We start from the raw sequence: 22340 nt of genomic DNA, 5'->3' as shown, positions 1-22340 counted from the left end.
ACACAGGGACGTTTTTTCCAGACCCTTCCACAGACACCTCATTAATAATGTAAAGTGGCAGAGAGAATCTCTAAAATAACCGTGGAGATGACGCAATGCTGCAATTATGGACACACTTAAAACCAAATATATTTGCCGTGGTGGTCAGCAGTTCTGTTCCTGAGGATGGCCACAATCTAAACCAAGGATTTTAAAGCAGGACAAAACCCTCTTGCCCATCTGTCTTCAGGTGAAATATCTGTCTTCAGGTGAAATATCTGTCTTCAGGTGAAATGTGTTCAAGCCTAAGGACCTGAACGGCCAGAGATGCCTTTGGTAGAGACTGAAAATCAGATTTGGGCTCTGCTGGATCACAGGAAGAGCGAGAGCGGTGGCAAAGGCTTTCCTTTTCCTCAGGTGCCTCAGGGGCACATTTTGCAACCCTGTGAGCAGGTGGCCAGCAGTGACCGTGCTGTTGTCTCAAAGGACTGCCCTGGGACATGCCTACATTTCATGGGATCTGGAGGACAGAACCATGTTGGCACCATAGGGGACAATAAACCCCATCTCCTTTTGCCACGAGTGAGAAGCACTGACACTGTTAAACAGGAAAGTGAAGTGGTACAAACTTCCAGAGGGACACGGCAAAGTGGAGACTTCTCAGGACAGATCTGAGAGAAGAGAGGAACAAGAACCCTGCAAAGGCTGCAAGGACCCTGTGAGGGGCAGGACAGAGGGAGTCCTGAGGTGTGAGTGCTGGTCTGCAAGGAGCATTACAGCAAAATGTTTCAGCCAGGTCTTCATCCTGGTCTTACTAAAATGCTGCAGTTCTTTGCTCTCTTCTACCCTGGAAAATGCTTCAGTACAGTCACATTGATACTTCGGCCACCTGACATGACTCTTGGGAATAAGGAAAGATGAAATGAAAAGAATAATCACCATGGGCAGGCTGGTCCCAAAGCTGATGAGCACAGCAGGGCAGCCCAGCCCCTCTGCACACAGTGAACCAGGAGAGCCTGCTGGCTTTCCTTTACCCACTGCACTCTTGGCTCTACTGGACTGAACTTAGCAGTGATTTGTTTTCCAGATATCAAAACCAACTTCTATGGCTTCAAACCACGTAAGGGAAGAAGGGACCTTCCCACTCCTGCCTATTGGAACGAATGGCAGCTGCCCTACAGGGCAAACCTTTCCCCAAGCTGTTCACAGCTGTCAGGAAGAGCTCTCCTGCTGCTGTGGAAAAGAGAAGAAGATCTAGGACATTCTCCTCTCTGGCTGGGTAGATTTAACAGAAAAATTAGCAGGAAAATGAGGAGTAAATCTTCATATTATCACTGTGTTAGAGACAAAGGCTTTTGAAAATGTCCCAGTACAGGTCTGCTGAAGAACAGATTTAATCTTCAATCATTTCAGGGAGTATTTTGATTTTAAACACTGCTGTGGTCTCTCGTGTCAGGTTTTGAAGTCAGATTGTTTGCATTCCAGAATAACAGACCAAGTGAACAACTTGGTGGAATCCCAGAATCTCCTGAGCTGGAAGGGACCATCAGAGGTCACTGAGCCCAGCCCTGTGCCAACACCCCAATAATCCCACCCTGGTCACACCTGGGAGCACTGTCCAAGTGCTCCTGGAGCTCTGGCAGGAAAATCCTTGTTGGTTTTATATTGCATGGAAGATTACCTGCCCAGGGCTGTGGGAAACTGAGCTCTGAGTGCTGCTGCTGCTCTATTTGGTTTGGTCAATATTTAGAGGAAAGTTTGATAAATACTCTGTTTTATGAACCACTGCTGTTATGAACCCCCCAAGATGCACAGGAAAAAATGTCATCAACAGGAGTGTTGCTGTCTAGTCAGGTGAGGTCAGAGTCTGAATTTCTGGGTGAGGTTTCCAGCCCTTCCAACCAGTTTTTGCTGTCAGTGTCTTACAGAACAGTTATTTGCAGGCAAAACAGAGGCCAGGCTGAAATATGGCCTGATCATCCAAAGCTGCTTTATGCCAAAAAGTCAATCTTTCTCAGCAGGGACTGTCACTACAAGATAAAACATTGCCCCAAGGTCACTGCAGTTGGAATTCCCATCACAAGGTTTTCATACTTGCCTTCAGATGTGTCTTGTGAGTACTTGTTCCAGAGAAACAGGAAGATTGCATCTGGTTGGGAAGGTGGAAGATCTCCTGTGGCAGGGCTCTCCAGCAGGGCTGGGGTGTGGGGGCTCAGGAGAGACTTATCTGAACTCCAAAATAATGGCTGTGATTTTCGCAGTGCATGTGCCTTGAGTAGTAACTTTATAAATTTAAAGGTAGTGTTTTCAGAAATGATCTCTTCAGCTGGAGTGTTTCCTCTGCAAAAGTTTCATGTGTCGATGAAAGGAACTTCAGCTTGTGAAAGTGGGCAGGGACTAATCCCCCAGAGTCTTGAATGCCTCTTGAAGCCACTCTGTATTTTATTTATTTGTGCTAACCTTTGTAAAGCCACAGTGCTCTTTTATGGGTAACCATCCTTTTAATTTCAACTGAATACAATATTTTAAGGCACCAACCCCCCAAACTTTGAACAGAAGGGGAAGAAAAAATTAGGAAGAGAATACTTCAATGATTTTTTTTTTTAAGCTACCATTCTAATTAATCAGTCATGGTAGGTTAAAGAGAGATGAAAATAAAAAACCCTGCTGGGCCATATCTAGTCTACAAAGAAAAGGAGGAGGCAAAGCCCAAAGCAGACAGGGGATGGGTTCTGCTCTGCATTTTTCCAGGCTGTGAGTTATGGCCTCTATAGAGAGATGAGGAGTAATGTTTGCTGTGGCACATAATTGGCAAGGTACGCTGTGTTTTCCATCTTTATATTTTCCCAATCATATTTCAGCTCATGTCACTGCAGATAACTCCCTCTCTGACCCTTTGGCTTTAAATAGCAGAAAATACAACCCATGTTTTCCAGTGAGATAAACAGAAATTTGTCTCTCTTTTATTTCACAGCTTAGTCAATTTATGAGGGGGACTGATAGGGTGGGACAGGCTGTTTAGAAACACCCTGAGATCCCAAACTGCTGAGCACCTTCTGACTTCCTGCAAGGGAATTCACCCTGCATTTTGCAGGCTTAGGCTTTGTTTTCCAAGCAACATCAAGATATTGCATCTCTTTTAAAAAATAAGTTCCCATTTCTAATCTGTGTGAATGAAGTTTTTACAAAGTTTTCAAATTTAAAGATTAAACTTAAACCCAGATGAAGTTAGCTAAATTAAAACTAGAATGCAGACCAGTCTATGCAGCTGGTGGACAGGCTGATCAACCCAAAGCCAGCCTAGCAAACATTCATATCCAAAAGCAGAGGCATGCAGTGAGGGTTTGCAGAGTTAGGGCTCCAAGGTGTACATGGGCTGTGTATAATTGTGCTCAGCATTAGGAGAGCAGCTGCCCTGGTAATACCGAGGTAATAGCTGTGTCTGCACCCACCTGTGACTCTCAGTGGTTCCCTTGGTGACACCTGGCACACCAGGGTGGGGGCTGACTGTGCAGAGCTCAGAGACAGAGGGACAGAGAGCCTGGCAAGGTGCCCTGCCCAGTGCAGGGTCTGCAGACAGGACTTGGAGCCCTGGGGGAGGATCTGCATCAGCAGATGGAGCTGCAGAAATTTTGGAAGCCATCAGCACCAAGCTCTGTGCCATCACAGCAAATGGAGCTGCAATGTGCTGCACACCCAAAAAAGCCCAGGAAAAGCAGGAGGATATTTCTGTCCAACCCTTGGAGAGGAGCCCTCGTGGTCACACAGCACTGAGGCGCTCAGTGAGGCTGGGGACAGCCCCAGGGGAGGTGAGGGAGCAGAGCCATGGCTGGAACCCTTCAGGTCATGGGTCTTGGAATGGCCAGAGCACCCTTTGACCACTGCCAGGTCCTCCTCCGGAGGTTCCAGTGCTTGGAGTCCAGCTCTGGAGTGTTTGCCATGCTCTGAGATAAGGAGAAGAATGTGTGATTTGGGGGCTGAAAGGAGGGCTTGTAATTTCTATACATGTCCAGGGCAGGTTGGACGGGGCTTGGAGCACCCTGCAGTGCTGGAAATATCCCTGCCCGAGGCAGGGGTGGAATGAGAGGAGCTTTGAGGTCTCTTCCAACCCAAACCATTTGGGATTCCATAATTCTGTGACAGGTGCCTCTCCACCTTTGTCTGACTTCTGCAGCAGCAGCTGCCTGGCCGTACCTGGGTAAAGGTACATTTCCCCCTGAGACCCTCCAGGAATTTCAGCTCTCTGCTGAAATCCAAAGGAGAGGAGTAGAATTTCTACTTAGAAGTGGCAGGAACAGTCCTGTGCTCAGGTTACCCTGTCTGGGCACAAGCCCCTGGGACCTCCAGCTCTGTCACAGGAGAGACTCAGGCTGCTCTGGGCCTCCCTCCCATGCTGGCATTTCTGTGAGCCAGGCCAAGGTAATGAGACTTTAAAAAGTCAATAATTTATGAGAAACAGGAACAGTTGGATGCAGAACGTGACAAACTCACATCACTTTATCACCACAGCACAAGTGCCAAGGCACTTCCTACCTGTGTCAATTCTTCTAGGCACTTGCTTTGTTTACCTTGTAATCTCCAAAATTCAGCTTTTTAAAGGCTGTTAAGATTTTCTCCCAAATAAGGCAAACTTATAAAATAATTTATGTAATGTAAGTTATGATCAAGCCTGACACTGGCTTCTGACTCTGCTTTTACTAATTTTATATTTTCTACATTTCATTTTTCTCCCCTCTAAAAAGCAAAAGAGCTGCTCAGCCTCTACAATGCTGAGTGTATCAGATTAAAGTGATCTCCCAGTGTTTTTTTGTTCTAGATCTTGACAAGAACTTGTTCTGAACAAAAGTAATCAAAGCGAAAAAAGAGCCACATGTAAATTCAACTCAAAAATATTTCTGTGGCAATGTCCCATTTGCTGCTTCATGGGACATAAACCTGGTGTGATGCATTGCTGCCCTCTGAGAGATCAAGTGGGACTTCTTATAGTACACTGTTTGTCAGTGCCTTTTCCACAGTGTTGTGCTTAAAACGCTGATGAGTGTTGATGAGTGTAAAGTGGAGGAGGCACTCCACTCCAAATACACCTAAAACCTGGGATTTCTCTTGCACATTCAGATTTTTATAAAAAGCCAAAAGTTCTAGAAAGCTTCATCTGCAACTTCCACAGTCAAGACAAATCATTTTATGATATTTTTTTTTTAAAGTAGAGAGAAACAAGGAATCCTTTGAGGAAGTCTGATAATTGACTGTAAATTCCTTAATAAATGCAGCACGTAGCAGCACTAGGGGAATACTGCCTTTGCTAATAGAGGGCACGAAGTTGACTATTAACAGATTGTGATAATGTCATCTTGTTTTCCATTTTACTTCCTCGACATAAGGAAGTGAACATTTATCATTAAAAGTGACAGGCAGGGAAATTCAGATCGTATTACACCAAAGGGATGCAGCCAAGGCTGAAGGGCTGGGAGTTTTCTTTCCCAAGTGGTGATTTCTTTGTGAAATGCAGTGAACAGCAGAAGTGGGTTTGTTTCATGGGTAACAAACTCCTGCCAGCAGCTGAGGTCTGCCAAGATGTGGCTGATGGGCACTTGGAGGAGGGAAGCAGATCTTCCCATCTGCACTCCCCTAATTAAGAGCCTGATTCTGATCCTATTGAACAAGGGTGCATTTGGTCACTGGAGAAATAAGAGTAGGGCAAGTTCTTGGTTTGGGAGATATAAAAATTTTGAAGGGCTGGTTGATATTCATGGGCAACCTCTGCACACCTGCTCAGGCTGTGAAGAACCCTCTCTCAGCTGAACTGGCACCGGAAGTCTCACACATCCAAGAGGGTCCTCCTATGGGAAATACACACTGGGATGCAACAAAACTTCCAAAAAAGAAATTAAATCTTAGGTTTGAAGTGAGAACTCCCCCCCAAGTCATTATGGCCTTATTGCACAAAGTAATTGGCCCAACCTCAGTCTCACAGCCCTCTGGTGAGGCTGTTACTTGGTCACAGTTGCTCTGGTCACGGTGCCTACAACAGGTCAGGAGTTTTTCTTCATTTTATGAGAAATTTTGAAATTAAACCCAAGACATTTCATTGAGTCAGCACAGATGTCAGTGTTGAAAACTTTTTGACACCTACAGCATTAAAAAAATGCCCCAGCTGAGTTAAAATGTTTTCAGAGCAAGGGTCCAACAGAAGCGGTCGTCCTGTAAAAATACCATTTAGTGTAGGATTGAATTTTTAAATAAAATCCTATTTCTGAGTTGAATTTTTAAGAAGTTGAGTGTATGGATGTTTTAACAATTTAACCCCCAAGCCCACCTATTTTGTTTTGCTTTCTTTTTTTTTTTTTTTTTTGAGCTCAAGCATTTGCCACTCCACTCTTTTGCCACAAGTTTAGTTTGCCTCCTTCTGATAGCATCTGGAAATACAGAGATGAAGCTGCCTTGATGCCTTGGAGTGGTTCCCTGGAACAGAGGCTAGGCAAAGTTAAGAGAATAAAGTGGGTATTTATTGAAGGCCTTCGATTGGTACACCTTGGGCAGTCAGAACCTCCCAGAGGCTACACCCAGGGTGTACACCCAAGGTGGATGATGGTAATGAGTTTTTCAGACAATTTTAAGTTTGGTTCATTTACAGATCAGGGGTTAGCACTCCAATTACAGCTTCAGGTAATGAAGTCATTTACCCCAAGTTCACTCCCCCCCAGCTCACTGTTATTTATACTTTTTGGGGAATGAGGCAGTCAGATGTCCCTGAGTTTCAGGCCCAGAGGGATTGTTTTTCTCACCAAAGTGTGAAGACGGTTAACTAATGTTCTATATGGGGTTTAGAGTTATACACTAATGCAGTACTAGTACTAGTAGTCATAAAATATCTTCTAGAAAACTGTAGATTTAACTAAAATCTAAAATCCTAAGGTATCACCCTGAACAACGCTTGGTCTCCCCTGCTTCACGCTTTAGAGACGAGCGCCCACCACGCCAACGCTCTGAGGGGCAGAGCCCTGTTTGTGGTGCAGATTTCCAGCATTTCCAAGAGCAGGAATTGCCCGTTCCCCTCAGAGCAGTGCCCGTGGTGTCCCCACGGCTCTCACGGCCCTCTCTGCCTTGCAGGGAGCAGGGAGGCCGCCTTCACCTACGCCATCATCGCGGCCGGCGTGGCGCACGCCATCACCGCGGCCTGCACGCAGGGCAACCTCAGCGACTGCGGCTGCGACAAGGAGAAGCAGGGCCAGTACCACAAGGAGGAGGGCTGGAAATGGGGCGGCTGCTCCGCCGACATCCGCTACGGCATCGGCTTCGCCAAGGTCTTCGTGGACGCTCGTGAGATCAAGCAGAACGCCAGGACGCTCATGAACCTGCACAACAACGAGGCCGGGAGAAAGGTGGGTGGCCCCGCTGTCCCCGCGTTTTCAGTTTTTGGTGCGTGTTTACTGAGGATTATAGAAGCTGGGTAATGGTAAAAGTCCTTTGTTGTATGGCTAAAATTAGCCTCGTGAAGGTGAAGTTGTTACAGTTTGTGGCAGTGTGTAGAAAGCCTTTTAGCATAAGGTCTTTATATCTCAGCAGGAGCAGTAGCATCTTATTAGTAGTAGTAGCGGTACCAGCAGCGACAACACTCAATCTGTGAGTGTCCTAGCACGCTCAAAGCAGAGTATTTTATTCTATTTTTAGCCAATCAGGTACAAACACAAGTCTACTATTGCTTTATTGGACCTATCCTAACCTAAGATTGATGTATGAAAGTACATATATATATATACAATATACATATATATACAATATAAATTCTACATATATAACTTTATCTTGTTCTATCTAGCAACGCTACATTGTTTTTGTTATGTGTAGAATTTAATTAATTTTGTAAAAGGTGAAACTACTGAACTTTAAACTAGGTTTTAGGGCCTTTTCTTACTAACTAATTCAGTCTCTTACTCACTTAATTTAAGACTAAACTTGCATTTCTACCTCATGTCTGCATGGATTTATGTATTTTAGTTTCTCTGAAAGTTTTAATTCAGTCCTCACGTTTCTGACCACCCCTGGGCCTGTATGGATGGGGCCCAGAGGAATTTGTATCCTGACAGCCATGACCATCCTGGTGCTGGGATGGGGTTTGGTGCCCTGCAGAGCAGGAGAGCCACTGGGCTGCTTTGCTGACACCGTTCACAGTAGACAAGTAGGCACCTCTGCAGGTTGTTGGACCATCTGCTCATCAAACATTTGTCTAAATGTTACTCTTTCCAGCTGTAAAAAAGGAGGAAAAAAATAAAACAAACGTTTTATCTGGGAAGTCAAACGGTACTTCTGATAAAAGCTGCCTGCTACCGTGTGGGAGAGCAGGAGCCTCGTCAGGTTCAGACATGAATGTCTCACTCAGCTGAAAAGGGATCATTTTCAGCCCCACTGTTCAAACCTCTCTTTGTGTGAGAGCTGCCCGTGTGAAGAGGAAAAGGCTCCAGCAGGCAGGCTGAGTCCCTGTCACTGTGTGCTCACACTGTGACAGGGATTTGGGCTCAGCACAGCAGCATTCCCACCCATCCCGCCCTGCGGGACTGAGAGCAGCCCTTGGGAAGGCAGGACCCCAGCAGCTCCCACAGAGGTGTCCTGGGGATCCAGGCACTGAGCAGGCACTGAGGTTTGCTGCCTCAGCTGTATTTTTGATCTCCAGCTGGGGCAGGCACAGCACTCAGGCTGGTGTGAGCTGTACTTCCCAGGTCCTGCAGGTCAGGCATTCCCAGGCAGTCCCAGCGGGGCCAGTCCCAGCGGGGCTCTGCCTCCAATTCCAGCAGCTGGAACATCCAGGGATGCCTGTGTGCTCCCACAGCCCAGCAGGGCTCTCCCTGCAGGAGCTGTGCTGATCCCATCTCCCAGGGATGGCAATCTCTGCTTCCTCAGCTCTCCTTTTACCTCCTCCTGTGCAATAGTCCTGATTCCAGCATCATGTGAGTGTGACTTAGAGGCAAATGGGAGAAGGAAGTTGGGAGCAGCAGTTAATTTGTGGATGGTATTTTTGTTGTGGTAATTACCTGCAGGCTCTGAGACATCTCCAGTTGTGCTGGGGCCAGGCAGATTGTATTGAAGAAAAGCCATTTCCACCCCAAACAAAAGCCTAACCCTTCTTCAATTTAATGCTACTGAAGGAGTTTTATAAGTGGGATTCTGGGGTTTACTCTGTGTAGTATGAGCCTGTGTCTGGCTCTGTGGTGCGAAAACTTCTACTTCAACACTGGCAAAATGAACTCTGAATTCCGAGAAAACCTCAAGGATTGAGCATTAATATTTGCTAAAGGAATGATCTGAGATCTTTATTACTTAGCTTCTGGTAGCATGTAGGCACATCCTGGAAAGCTTGGTGAAACACCAACGCCCACAGCCTGCTCTGCTGCTCAAGCACAGACCCAGTGAAACAAAAAACAACAGAGGAGTTTCACCTTTGTGGCAAAGCTACTTCCTTGAAAGGTCTGCTTGTATTTGATGGGTGCTGGCAGTAAAAGATTCCCAGGAAATGACACACCAGCCTGCACCAGACTGCAAACATGGCTGGGACTGCCCTACTGGCCAGAACTTTTTCTCCAAAGCAAAGCTCAAAAATACAAGCAAATAGAAAAGCTGCTTTTTTTTGCCTCAGTTATGCCCCAGGTTTGGACCTTGGGCAGAGGAAGGCCACTGGTGCTGGAGGTGGCTGTGGGAAGGTGGCTCCAGGAACCTCCCCAGCCTCCCCGTGAGGCTCCTCGTGTTTCTCACCTTTCTGTGCACAATTTTCTGTCCTGAAATCTGGTGCCTGGAAGGTTCAGCATTGTTATCTGGGAGAGCAGCGGTTTGTGCTATCTCTGGCCATCTGCCATTTCTCCAGCAGGCTCAGGAACTGCTCTGATCTGGAGATAGCTCTGCTCTTCTTCCTGCATCCCTCACAGAGCAAAATTACCCATCTTTGTTCCAACACATCTCTGCTTGAAATCTTCAGGGGAGAGGAACAGGACTGAGGAGAGGCTTGTTGCTCCACTGCCCTGTAAAGAATGAATAAATGATGTTTTTGCTAGAGAGATTTTTCTCAGGCTTTGCTCCTGTGTGAAAGATCACAGTATTTAAAGACAATTGGCAGGGGAGGCCATTACAGGTATTTGGCATGCCAGGACTCTCAGAACCTGACTGTTCCACAACAAAGACAGCCTTGTTGTGAGGTGGAACTCTCCTTTTTGGAGCAGTGTGGATCTTATCAGCCTCCACACAATCCATTCATGGTGCTTTCCTCTGGGCTACAAATTCTTGTCTTGTTTCACTGGCCCGTGGCTAGGTTTTGATGATATTTATGCACTTAGGAGACAGACTGGCACCTACCAGGCTTCCGAAAATAAATCAATTTTCATTGATTTCTTACCACCACCTGTAGGCACTGCTCTGACACTGTTCAAAAGTCAGTCCTCTCTACTTCTTTGGTCTTGAAATGTGGAACTGTGCTGTGGCCACTCACCTGGTGCTCACCTGTGACAAGGTCCTTCTTCTGCAGGTGGCTCAGGATGCACTCTAGGATTCACAGATCTACCAATATCGACTTGTCGTCCTGAGAACCACTGATAAAATAATCATTCATTCCATCTCAGTGGTGGAGAATGGTCAGCTGGGCTTACTGGGAACACTGGGCATAGGAGGTACTGCAGGGTATGAACCAACAGAGAACCACCAGGAAAAGCCTGATCCAAGAGTTCTGGAGACCTCAGTTCAAGGCTTTCCAGCCTCTCACAGTCCTGTTTTACCCAGGCAATGTCTCTGTGCTCCCTGGGGTGCCAGCAGCAGCCTCTGAACATGCTGAACACATAGCTCTATCAGAGCAGGGGCACATCCAGGATTGTCCAGGGAATGAGCACAGCCCCAGGGCTGCCAGAGCTCCAGGAGCCTTGGGAGAGCTCTGCCAGGGGTGTCCAGGGTGGGGTTGTTGGGGTGTCTGTGCAGGGCCAGGGGCTGGACTGGGTGATCCCTGGACATCTCTTCCAGCTCAGGATATTCTGTGATTCTACAATCTGCCAGCTCTTGCTGGAAATGAGACAGCTGAGGGTGTCAGAGGTGGAGGATTTCAGAGGTCAGAGAGGCGGAGAACATCCCTGTTCCTTTGCAGGACAGCTTGGGTGGTGCAGTGCCTGCAGACCCTGGAGCACGGGCAGGATGCAGCCAGGAGCAGCCCAGGGGCAGCCTGGGGGACAGAAGCCATGCCCACCCTGCTGCTCCCCACCACAAACACAGCCAGGGTGTCCTGCAGCCAGCTCAGCTCTCCTCACACTGAGGGACAGGGCTCTCACTGTTTCTGTCTGTCAGGGGGACAACTCAGCAGGATCACTGGTGTAGCACCAGTTCCTTGCTGCTGGAAGGGCAGAGTTCTGAACAGGGGTCACAAACACCCCACCAAGGCAGCCCTGAGCAGCCCCAGAGCCTCAGGCTCATTTGTCAAACCTCCTTAAGAGCAGTGATTCCTGACCTTCAGAAGCACAGTTTAGGGTGTCTTTCCTCTTTGAATTAGTGTTTCCTGAAGTGCTGATTCACTGCAGGAAGGAGCAAACAGCACAGTGAGAACGGGAGGAGAATTCATAACAGCTGGGTCAGAAAAGGGAGATAAAGCTTCAATTAATTTAAAGGCATAATCCTTATTTGCCCTGCAAGCTTCCATGTCAGGGGGTATAATTGCAAGACTGAATTGTTTGTTAGCAAATTTGTCTTCTCAAATATGAAGTTGATTAAATTACTGTAAGTAACATAATAATATATGTCTGAGAGATATTTATGCTCCAGGAAATATAAACGTTATTCTCCAAGTTATCCTGCTAAAAAATAGCGAAGCAGATACTGAAAGGCTCTACACATTCTGGCTGCAAACATTTCATTCTGACAGCATGGCAAGGTACATGACCAGACTGCTCCCTCCTCTCTTTTTTCCTGTGACATTGAAATTCCACGAATGGCATCTTGCATCAGCGTTACATCATATTAAGTATAATGCAATATTATGAGTCATTGGTATAAATCATGGGCACAGGCTGCATTAGAAGGCTTTTGCCTTCAAGAGCACATCAAGGTGGATTTTTATTCAGCATTTCTCTTTGGAGGCATGTGTAAGTGCAGTAACTTTGCAATGTGTCTCCCTCCTCTGAATCAGGAGCATTTCAGATTTCCCCTCCAGCCCTGAGGCTCCCAGGGAATGAGCAGGACATGCCTGACAGAGCTGCTGCACACCAATCAAAGCTGTGAGCACCCAGGACGTGTTCCTGGAATGGATCATGCAGGGATCACCAAAGACTGAGGTGTTTAGTGTTTTATCCTGTGAAATCCTGCAGCAAAGCTGAAGTGACACAGTGCATTGGGAAAGCACAGGGCTCAGGGGTTGTCCCTGGAAAGCCACACTTGGGGGATTAATTTCTTGCTGCTTCTCTGACCTCAGGGGGACATTGCTGCCATGAGACTTCCTGAACTTCTTCCTCTTCTTGCCTGGTGTGCAGTCACCACTGCAGTTAACTCTCTCTGGAGGGGACAGCTATTTCTACCTCTCTCAAAATACCTTTTTCCTTAACTACCCTTTCACCTGAGCACCAGCAGCAGCACAGAACACAGCCTCCTGCAGATGAACCACTTAAAATGCTGTGAGCATCATGTTAGAAAAGAGACAGAGCTGATAGAAGAGGCTGCCAAGCAACATAACATTCCTATTTTTCTGAATATAGGCCTGAAATTCTGGAGCTTTGATAGTTCTGCCTGAAATGGAGGGATATTGGAGTACCAGCAGCACAGCCATCTTCCCTGCAATTCAGGATTCAGCAGTGCCTTTGTAACTGCACTTCACATTTTCCAATGTTCTTGTTGTTGTGGTGGTGGTGGGGTTTTTTGTTTAGTTTCAGTTTTTAATTTGGTTTAGTTTGTTTTTTCTGGCATGGGCATAGAAATGTTCCTCACTTTCCTTTTCAGAAACTCCTATTCTTAGTATTAGGGATGCTCCTCAAACACTCAGCTGAATGGTGCCCCTTGTTGATGGTGGCAGTGCCAATCCTGCCAGAGCCCACTGTCATTGTCAGGGCTGCGACAGGGGAGCTGGGCAGATCCTGACCTGCAGCCTGGCAGTGGCACCACTGTGCTGGAGACAGCCATGCCCAAACCATCCTGCAAACTATCCTCAGCCAGGACAACACTCAGCACTTCCACTCACAGAGCAGTAATATTAATACATGAAAAATTGGCTAAAACTGCTAAAACATCACAAAGCCAGGGAATCGGGTGCTAGATGCAGCAGAAATGCCAATGTAGGGTGTCCTAGGAGCTCTCTTGGGACAATATTTTGCCTAGAATAAACCCAGGAGGACAGAGAATGTTTAGGAGAAGGCTTACACACAGGGCTTGTGCCTCACTGTGAGCAGACAGAATCTGGAAAATTATCTTCTGGCAAATCTCTGATGTGGCTGTAGAGGCAAAGAGGAGTGTCCACCAAAGCCCTGGACTCAGTTCCATTTATCCAAGGTACACCCAGTGCTGGGTCCCTGCCTTCCCCCCAAGCACTCCAGCCCCAAGGCCTGGCACCCAGCTGGACTTCAGTGCAATGAGAAAAGGAGCCTTCAATGCCACAAAGCCTGTCCTGGCAGCTCCATTACCCCACTGCTGGGCCAGCAGGATTCCCAGAAAGGCCAAGCACTGATTTTGGAGGAAATCCAGTTCACTGAATGGGAAAGCTCCCATTGAGGCTGGTGGGACCACAGGGCAACACTGACTGCTTCCAAAATCTCACATAACTTTGTCCCAAGGCTCTGCCGGGCAGCTCCTAGGTGTGAAAAGAATTCACGGATTCCTTGCACCCTTACAGCATTTTGTTTGTGCTTGAAAGGATCAAAGCACTATTTATGGCTTTCCTACTTTTTAGATAATAGTCTTAAAGCAAGTCCGAGCTTGACAGACAAGCTCTGCATCTCCTCAACAGCCCAGAGGAAAGATAAAGGAAGCATTAATGTTGGTCTGAATTATGAGAGGGAATTGGACTGCACGAGAACTGTAATCCACAAGAATGAATTTTCATTCCACTTGTCCTCCACTTTCAGCTAATCAGAAATGGTGATACATGGTCCTACTTGTATTTTGGCTTTCGGCTCCCTCCTATATCTCCTGTGGTTGAAAAGTGAATTCCTGATTTACGCTGGAGATTAGGGAGTGATAAATGCTATTGCTCGCCTGCAGTCACAGTTTTAGAGGATTCTGGCATTATGAGCAAAACCTGCATTTCATGTGTGTGATTCCTGGAGCTGACAGCCTGTCATGCTGCTGACAGAGAGAGCTGGGATTGAGGGCCAGGCTCTCTTCATAAATAACAAAGATCTCAAATTCCAAATTTAATATTGTGCACCTTTTATAATGGCAATAATCAGATGCTTGCTTTGATGATTAATTTGCTCAGCAAAGCCATGGGCTAGGTCACAGGTTTCTGGGCAATTTCTGATTTAATCTGCCCTTTCTCTTTGGACAGTTAGCAACACTTCCCATAGGAGCACACTTGTCATTCAGTGCTCAGAGGGGACTATCAGCTAGACAAAACTAGGTGCTGTGTAGATTATTCACCTCTCCCAGGCTTTTCAGCACCTTTGGAGTCTTGGTGGAGTCTTTGGTGTCTCTCCTGTTGAAGAACAAAAGAAACATTACTGATTTGAATCCAATGCAGCTTTCACAGAACACAATCACCCCACAGCAGATTCCTGCTGCGTTTAGGGGTTATAAAACTTATCCTGGTCATGGAACAAAAAACTGAGGGGTTAGAACAAGATGAGCTTCAAGGTCTGTTCTAGCCATTCTGTGACTCCATGAAAAGTTGCAAGAACAAACCCAGCACCGGTTAACCTTAACTCTGACCTATGAGCCTGGCTATCCTGCCTTGTATTGTATTTACTAACCTGTGCTCCTTGATGTTTCATTGAGAAGTCTAATCAGAATCCAAGATTTCTGAGCTTCATGCCTAAATTTTGGCCTAAGTTTTTGAAAAAATTTCAGAAATAGCTGTTGGGGACTGTTCTGTTTCTTCCAGCTGACATTTGTCATACTGCAGATTTAGGTTTCCAAACCCAAGACTGATTTCCTTGCCTGTTATTGGGATCTTCCATATCCACACTTTAGCAAAACTCAAAGAAGATTGGTATTGGCCAAGTCAGTGGGAAATGGTTAGGCCAGTTCACTGAGAGCACTTCCAATGCAGAAAGAGATTATACTTGAAGTGTACACCAAATTCTGGTGGAGATCTCCCACCTGCAGCCTCATTCATTGCATCTCTGCCAGATTAAACCTTAGCCTTGGACTTGGGGCTGGATTTCTCCTCCATGCTGTGCCAACAGGGGCAGAAACTGGAATCCCCTGCAGTTCCAGCCCAGACCTCCTGAGCCTGAGCTGAAAGTATCTCCAGGAATGTTTCCAAGAGCCTCAGTGATGAGTCAGGAACATGAACTCAGTTACCTGAGCTAAGCCTGTAACTCAACAGAGGTTTTGGTAGAACTTAAAGTTAAACCAAACTTTGTTTCAAACCTTGCCATTGACACGTTGTGGCAGAAAACTCTGAGCTCATGAAGCCCTGAATGCTCACCAGGAGAAATAATTTCTGGCATGTGCTGTACAAATGGAGCAGACTTTTGCTTTAATGGAAAGTGTTCCTAGGTATTTTGAAGTAAACAATTAAAAAATCAATGAACAAAGAAGAACCTTTTAGTCCAAGGACACAGACAAGGCCTGTTGGTACTGGGAGGATGCAGAAATGAGCTGTGGAAGGACAGAAAGATTTCAGGGAACTGCAGGGAGGATGCTTGGCTCTCATGCCCAGTTAGTGGCAGAAGGCACTGGGATTAATTAGAATTAATGCTGGATATTGAAACCAGCCCCAGCCTTGTGGTACTTGAAAGTGAGATGCACCTAAAGGGTGTTCCTGGGCCAGGCAGGAGCCTCTGCACAGCCCAGGTCTGTGTTATCCCTGGAGAAGAGTGGGGCTGGGCAGGAAGGGAATGGGAGTGGGTGTGAGGTGCTCAGGGGCTCTTCTCAGCTCAGTAAATGGCAGGTAGGCAAAGCAGGCCATGAGTGTCTCTGCAGTGCTATTTACTGAGCTGTGAACAGTGTAAGGACTGAAGTTTAAATACGTCTCTGCATCAGATACAAGCAGAGCTCATGCCTTGTTCTAGACCAAAGGAGCTGATGCAGAAGTTGAGCTAAGAAACTCTGCTTTTATAAAGGCAGTGCTGCAAAACTGATGGAGAATTACTTTGACATTGCCTAAAAAGGTTGATAGAAAGGAAAAACATCCCTTTAACTAAAACTATTGTCTTGGAGAATGAAAAATTTGTAGACATTTTGCAGCATGATGAATAAGGTCCTGTGTATTATCACCTGCTGGGTAGCCTAGGGTTAACTCTCACAGTTTGAGGTGCACCCAAAGGAACATGAAGCTAACTGTGTGTGGCTATTGGCTGGAGATGTGTGGAAGCAATATGAAGTGATAATATTTTGCAGCTCATGCTCTCGCGAGCACCTAGCTTTGTCAGTTTAGCACAAGAGGTGTTTCCTGATTAGTTGTCTGAAAGCAGCGAGGCTCTCTTGCTTTCCATCACTCTCTGGAAACTTTTCTCTCGACAGCTTCAGCATTTGTCAAAGTGCTCTACCTGGTGGCTCCCAGTTCTTCATACACAATCCTTTAGTGGCAGTACTTCACTGGAGAGCTTCCCCTGCACTGGGGAAGGTGGATTTCAGTGGGAATGAGTCAGGCCTTGGTCATTCCTCTCCCTGTGCATCCGTTGTAATGAGGACAAATTCCAGTTGTGTCATTTCTTATTTTGCCTGCATCTTGTTTATGTGCAGGGTGAGTCAGGCTCCATGACAAACCCAAAGTGAGGGGCAGCAGTGACGTACGTCCTTGTCTGAATAACCCTAAGAGTTTAACTTGTGTTCCCAGAGGAGCATAATTAAATTCAGTTCCTCTTACCTGGGAGTGCTTCCTGCTGAAATATCCTGCTGAAACATATCCTACAAGCACACTTACCTTCTTAATGATATTTTTGTTCAGAAGCCCAGAGAATGGATAAAGATCCCTGTCCCAGGATCAAAACTTAAAGCAGACACTGGATGTGGGATGCTGGAAGGATTGTATTGACTTTGAAGGGGTCAAGGTCAGCAGACATTGCTCGGTTTAGCTTTCATCGACTTCACTGTTCCACTCCATGCCTTGACTGCAGGGATGAAGGTGAAGCAGAGATTAAGGAAAATGATGCTTTGAACAATGGACATCCACAACATTTTTAATACATAGCAAAATACCACACAGATCACAATTTTAGAGAGTCCTGCTTGGAAGTATCAGTGTTTTAGGGTGATTTTAAAGTGGTGACCAGAATGTGAGGAAGGTAGATACAACCTAAGAAGAATTGTTGTGTGGGGAGCCTGTCAAAAGGCAGAAAAATTGCTGCCTCATTTTCTTTCTAAACTCAGTGTCTTAGTGTCAGTGAGCACCATGCTGTTTCTTCATTTCCAAAACTCCTCCATCATCATCTTTTATTCCTTTCTGGCATGAACCTTCCATCCAGTATCTTTTTGGAAAGGAAGATATGTACTGTGGAAAACTTATGCAGTGATAGGAAGGAAAGCTAGATAACATTACCAACAACTCTATCTCTAATTCTGTGCCACCACCCCCATTCCCAGCCTTTTTCAGCTTCATCCTACAAAGTGCCCAGGTAGGCCAGACAACAAGGCTGTTCAGTATTTCACAAGCTAAAATCCATCATGTCCACAGTGTCAGTTTTGCTTGGACAGCAGCAATAACAATCCTAGATAAATTTTCCCTTAATCTCACAATCCCATTTCAGTAAGGGGTTGGGAAATCACATTTTCATTTAATTATAGAATATAAAATCACATGTTGAATGTCTTGAAGACAATTCAGCTATATTCTAACAATAACAAATGAAAGCACGTTAAAAGAAACCAGATTTTATTTGGAACTGTTTTTTCCAAGTTCCTTTTTATGACAGATCTTTAAACTTCCTACATGATGACACTTATTTGGCACTGCATTGATCCAGTCTAATCTAGGTGATAATGTGTCTCACAAAAGTTATTTTTGAAAAACAAGTAGTTTATCAAATCCATTGACAGTTATGTTTTCAAATTATTTCCATTTTTTTTTCCTGTTAGAATATTTGCCCTGCTTTTAAATAGAAAACCCCAGAGAACCAAAAGGCAAGTGGTGCTGCAGGCAGCTGTACCCAGGAGCCAAAATGGCAGTGACCCCTCAACAACCCTTATATAAATTTATATATTTGTACATTTATAAATATATGATATATTATATGTAATATAGATCATATAGTATATGTAATATAGATCATATATTATATGTAATATATTTTATATAATACATGTACTAGATATAATATAAATACATTGTTATTATAAGTTTATATATTATATATTTGTATATTTATAAAATATATATTTATATATTATTATATACATATATATTTATAAAAAAAATGAAACAATAAACCAGGCCACCTGTCAAACAGTGAGCCTTTGTCACCAGCACTGAGAAAGCACCAGCACCCCCCATTTCCTAGCTATTTCCAACAGATGCTGGGAAAATGCTGCTCTCAGCCTCTTTCCTGATGTACAACTTACCTAAGCATTAATTCGGGAATTTGTGGTTGGAATCTGTAGTTCTCTAAGAGCACTTCCTGTGAGAGAGTGGGTGAGGAGGTTTTGTACTGAACGTGCCCCAGAAAACACAGAAAACAGGAACTTTGTCCCAGCCCAACACGGGAAACCCAACCTGAGGCTGCGGCTGGGGAATGGTTTGATTTGCATTTGGATGGCCAAAGAGAGATGGGAGTGCAGGTCCTTCCTGCCCGGGAGAGCTGGGATGTGCCAGGACAGGAGAGGGGTCCCAGGGCCCTGCAGGCATTACCAGATCCCGGGAAGGGACAGAGGAGAACCCCTGGGGACACCAGAGGCAGGAGGGTCCGACCCCACGGGGGATTTGGGGCTGTCCCTCCTCTCAGAGCCCTGCAGATGCTGAGCTGTCAGCGTCAGGGGCAGCCACATCATGCTCACCATCTCTGCAGGCAGGATCCTGATGGAGGAAAATACAAACTGCAGAGCCCCATTTGACTTCCATAAGTGTGATAATTCGGTTTGCAGATCAGGCAGAGAGAACTGAGGGCTGGGCAAGCTCAGAGCCTGAGCCACGTGCACAGGATCCTCTTGCACTGTTACTCCTGTGACACCAGGAGGGCTTGGGCAGAAGTTTATCCCAAGAGCAAATGAACTTTCTCCTAGAAGGACCCCTCAGTGCCAGAGAGCTGAGGAAGAACTTGAATTCTCAGGGAGAATTTCTTCATGGAAGGTGTTGGTGAACATTAGAAGGGGCCACCAAGAGCAGTTTGGAGTCCCCATCACTGGAGGTGTCCAAGGTCACCCTGGATGTGGCACTCAGAGCTCTGGGCCGGGGACAAGGAAGGGATCAGGCACTGGATGGGCTGGTAAGGCTTTTCCCCCCCTCAGTGTTTCTGTGGCTCTGAGGTGTTGTGCCACTTTGTTTGATTTCAGAGCAGCTCCTACAGCCTGAAAAAAGGCAAGGGCCAGGTCTTATTGTTTGAGAAGAGAATTAGTTAAGTCAGGTGAGAATCTTCTCATTAAATCTCCCCTCTTGAAACCAGTTACGTCCTTTTTGTCCCAAGTTCAGCTATTCTTCAAAAATAACAACTATAGAAGCATTCTGTGAAATTTACTTTCTGGACCCAGAAGTGGTGACAAATTGATTTAGTCTACAGCAAGTCACGGAGGTTATCAGGAGTATAAGAAAAATATGCAGGAGAAAATATTTTTTGCTGCATTCCTCTCAGCTTTTACTGGCCCTGCTCTGGTTCATTTGCTATTCTGCACAATGTTAGGCAGTGTCTGAAGGGCACCAGGTCTGTGATTTAAACATCACTACTTGCCCAGGGAGAGAAGAACACACCTCATTCTGTTTGCACGTGCTGGCAGCATTGTGTGAGCACTGTGGCCATGCAGAAAGTCTAACTAATACTGGTTCTTTACTTGTCTGACATACTGGGGGAAACAGAAGCTGCATTTCAAAAATAATTCCTGCATATGATCAATTTTTTATAAAGATGAAGTAAAGGACAACTAATATTTCAGGCAGAAAGTACAAAAATAAATATGAAACTCTAAAAAGGGCATACAAGAAATCAAAGGAACCTTTTGTTTCAAGTGGCATAGAGAAAGGTCAGAAATAGGACACAGAAGATAGAACTTATGAGAGTATAAAATTTCTGAAGTCTTCCTTTCTGAGGGTGTCATGACTTCAAGTCTGGAAAAGGTTTTTCTGCTCTTTCACACAGGGTATCCCCTCAGTGAAGGTAGATGGTGGTGTTGGGGAATTCCTCCCAGCTGCAGTGTTTGCAGCTGGGGTCATGATCAGAATGCTCTTGGCTCTCCTCAGAACCAGCCCTCAGAGCAGCAGGTTGCCTGATTTTCCTGAGACACCTATTCCAAGGAAAGTGCAAAGGTGGCTCGATTGATGTAGGTCACATGTTGTGGTGATTCCCCAGTCCTTCTTGATTTAAAACACAGAAATTCTTGTCATGAGAAAAAGGGTTCAGCCTGCCTGGGGTAGCAGATTTCTGGGACAGTCACAGCTCATGGTGCTCAAGAGCAAAGTTGTTTGATACTGACTTCAGATATTCCTTTGCCTGGATTAACTTATCAAAAACATGAGAAAAAAAAAATCTTTTGGCTGCACTTAATAAGATCTTCACAAGATGTTGAAGTGAGGAATCAAAGCCTGTCTGGAATGAGTCACTCAGTGTAGGACACAATCCTTTCCAAGCTCATCCGAGTCACTTCGCCAAAGGAGATCAGTGCAAAATCTGCTCCTACAGAACACGTTCGACAGCAGCTCTATGTTTATAATTAGTGGCCATCCACTGATGGGAATATTTTCCATCTTTTCTGTCTAAGTTTGCCTTTGCTAATTTTAAATTTGCATTTGGGTGGTTTTTATGCAGTTTCTCACATTTATTAATGATTCCATAGGGTTTGTCTCTGACAGCAGGGCTTCTTTTTTGTGCTCTCTCCTGTTGGTTTTTTTCCAATCAAAAGCACCAAGTATTTCTTGTACTGCGCCCAGATTTCAGAGCTTTGGTGCTAGAACAGGCCTACAAGTCACTTAAACACTCCAGAGCCACAGCAGGATCAGGAACAGCTCCAGGCAGGCTCCACAGCCACAGCATCACACGGAGCTGGAACAGCCACTGCAGTTCCTGGGCTGCTGCTGTCACACTCCCAGCCCCACACATTCCCTGCAAAGCTGAAGGGGGAGAGCAAACACAGTTGTGCTCCCAAGAGCAGTGCCCAAAGGTGCTGCATCTGGAGATAACATCAGCAGGGAGAGCCAGCCCAGCTCTCCCCACGCAAACTATTTCCCAGAGGCAAATGGCAAAGGGAGACACAGGGAGAAACAAGTACTGACAGTTTGCTGTAGGAGCTCAAAGAAAAAGTGGACAAAGCTAAAAGAACTCCAGCTCTTTGTCTGCATTTAATCCAGTTCAGAGCACCCACTGGTGCATACAAGATTTACTTCCCATGGCTGATGGAGCTGGATTTGGTCATTTGGTAAAAACCAGGGGGTCTGGAATTGAAATTTTGTGCCCTCCAGGCTCTTATATTTTACTAAAAGTCAGTCTGTAACACACCTAAAGTTTTAATCTAATGTAAAAGTACGAGCTGCTGGATAATCTCTTCAAAGAAACAAATTCTGAAATTAAAGGTGAGGAATACTTTCTGGTTTTAACACTCACCAAGTTTTTAAGGGAAGGGCACTGCTTCTGGCTCACAGAAACCAAGGAAAAAACTGTGGCCTGCTGTGCCTTCCCAAGGAATCCCATATTACAGGAGCTGATTCATCAGAGGGTACTGGAATAATATAATATTATTAAAATACCACCATCCTCATATTTTAATGTGAAACAAATAGTCCAAGCACCTGCTATCAGAGTACAATAATGCCATCAAGTCACCACTGCAGGGTTTGCTTTTGCTGAGGCCAGACGGTTCAGGTTCCACAGAGCCTCATTTCTAAAGGCTGTGGAGACAATTCATCTCCTGCTGAATTTGCAGGACACGGCCCTGAAAGCCCAGAGAGGAGGATGGATTTCTGTGCAAGAACAGAAGCAACAAAAGGGGTTGTGAGCCACAGGTAGAGAGGCAGGTCTGGAGGGGCCAGCTCAGCTGCAGAGTGCCGGGCACAGAAATGAGGCAAATGTGCCTGAGAGATTTCAGCACAGGGTTTGGAACCTCTGGCACCTCTGACA

At 45.7% G+C, this 22340-nt stretch overlaps 1 protein-coding gene across 1 annotated transcript in view; it reads left to right on the top strand.

Annotated features, from left to right (window-relative positions):
* WNT7A (Wnt family member 7A) overlaps window positions 1-22340 on the top strand; it is a 33151-nt gene that overhangs the window by 5458 nt on the left and 5353 nt on the right. Inside the window, exon 3 of the mRNA XM_083869132.1 lies at window positions 7090-7361. Within this exon, the coding sequence (XP_083725258.1) occupies window positions 7090-7361 (272 nt within the window). The remainder of the gene's footprint in view (window positions 1-7089; window positions 7362-22340) is intronic.

The sequence above is a fragment of the Zosterops lateralis genome (assembly GCF_965231275.1).
Source record: "Zosterops lateralis genome assembly, chromosome: 11".
Classification (NCBI taxonomy): Eukaryota; Metazoa; Chordata; class Aves; order Passeriformes; family Zosteropidae; genus Zosterops; species Zosterops lateralis.
The sequence above is the reverse complement of the archived record's forward strand: the minus strand, read 5'-3'. Positions and strand labels throughout refer to the sequence as shown.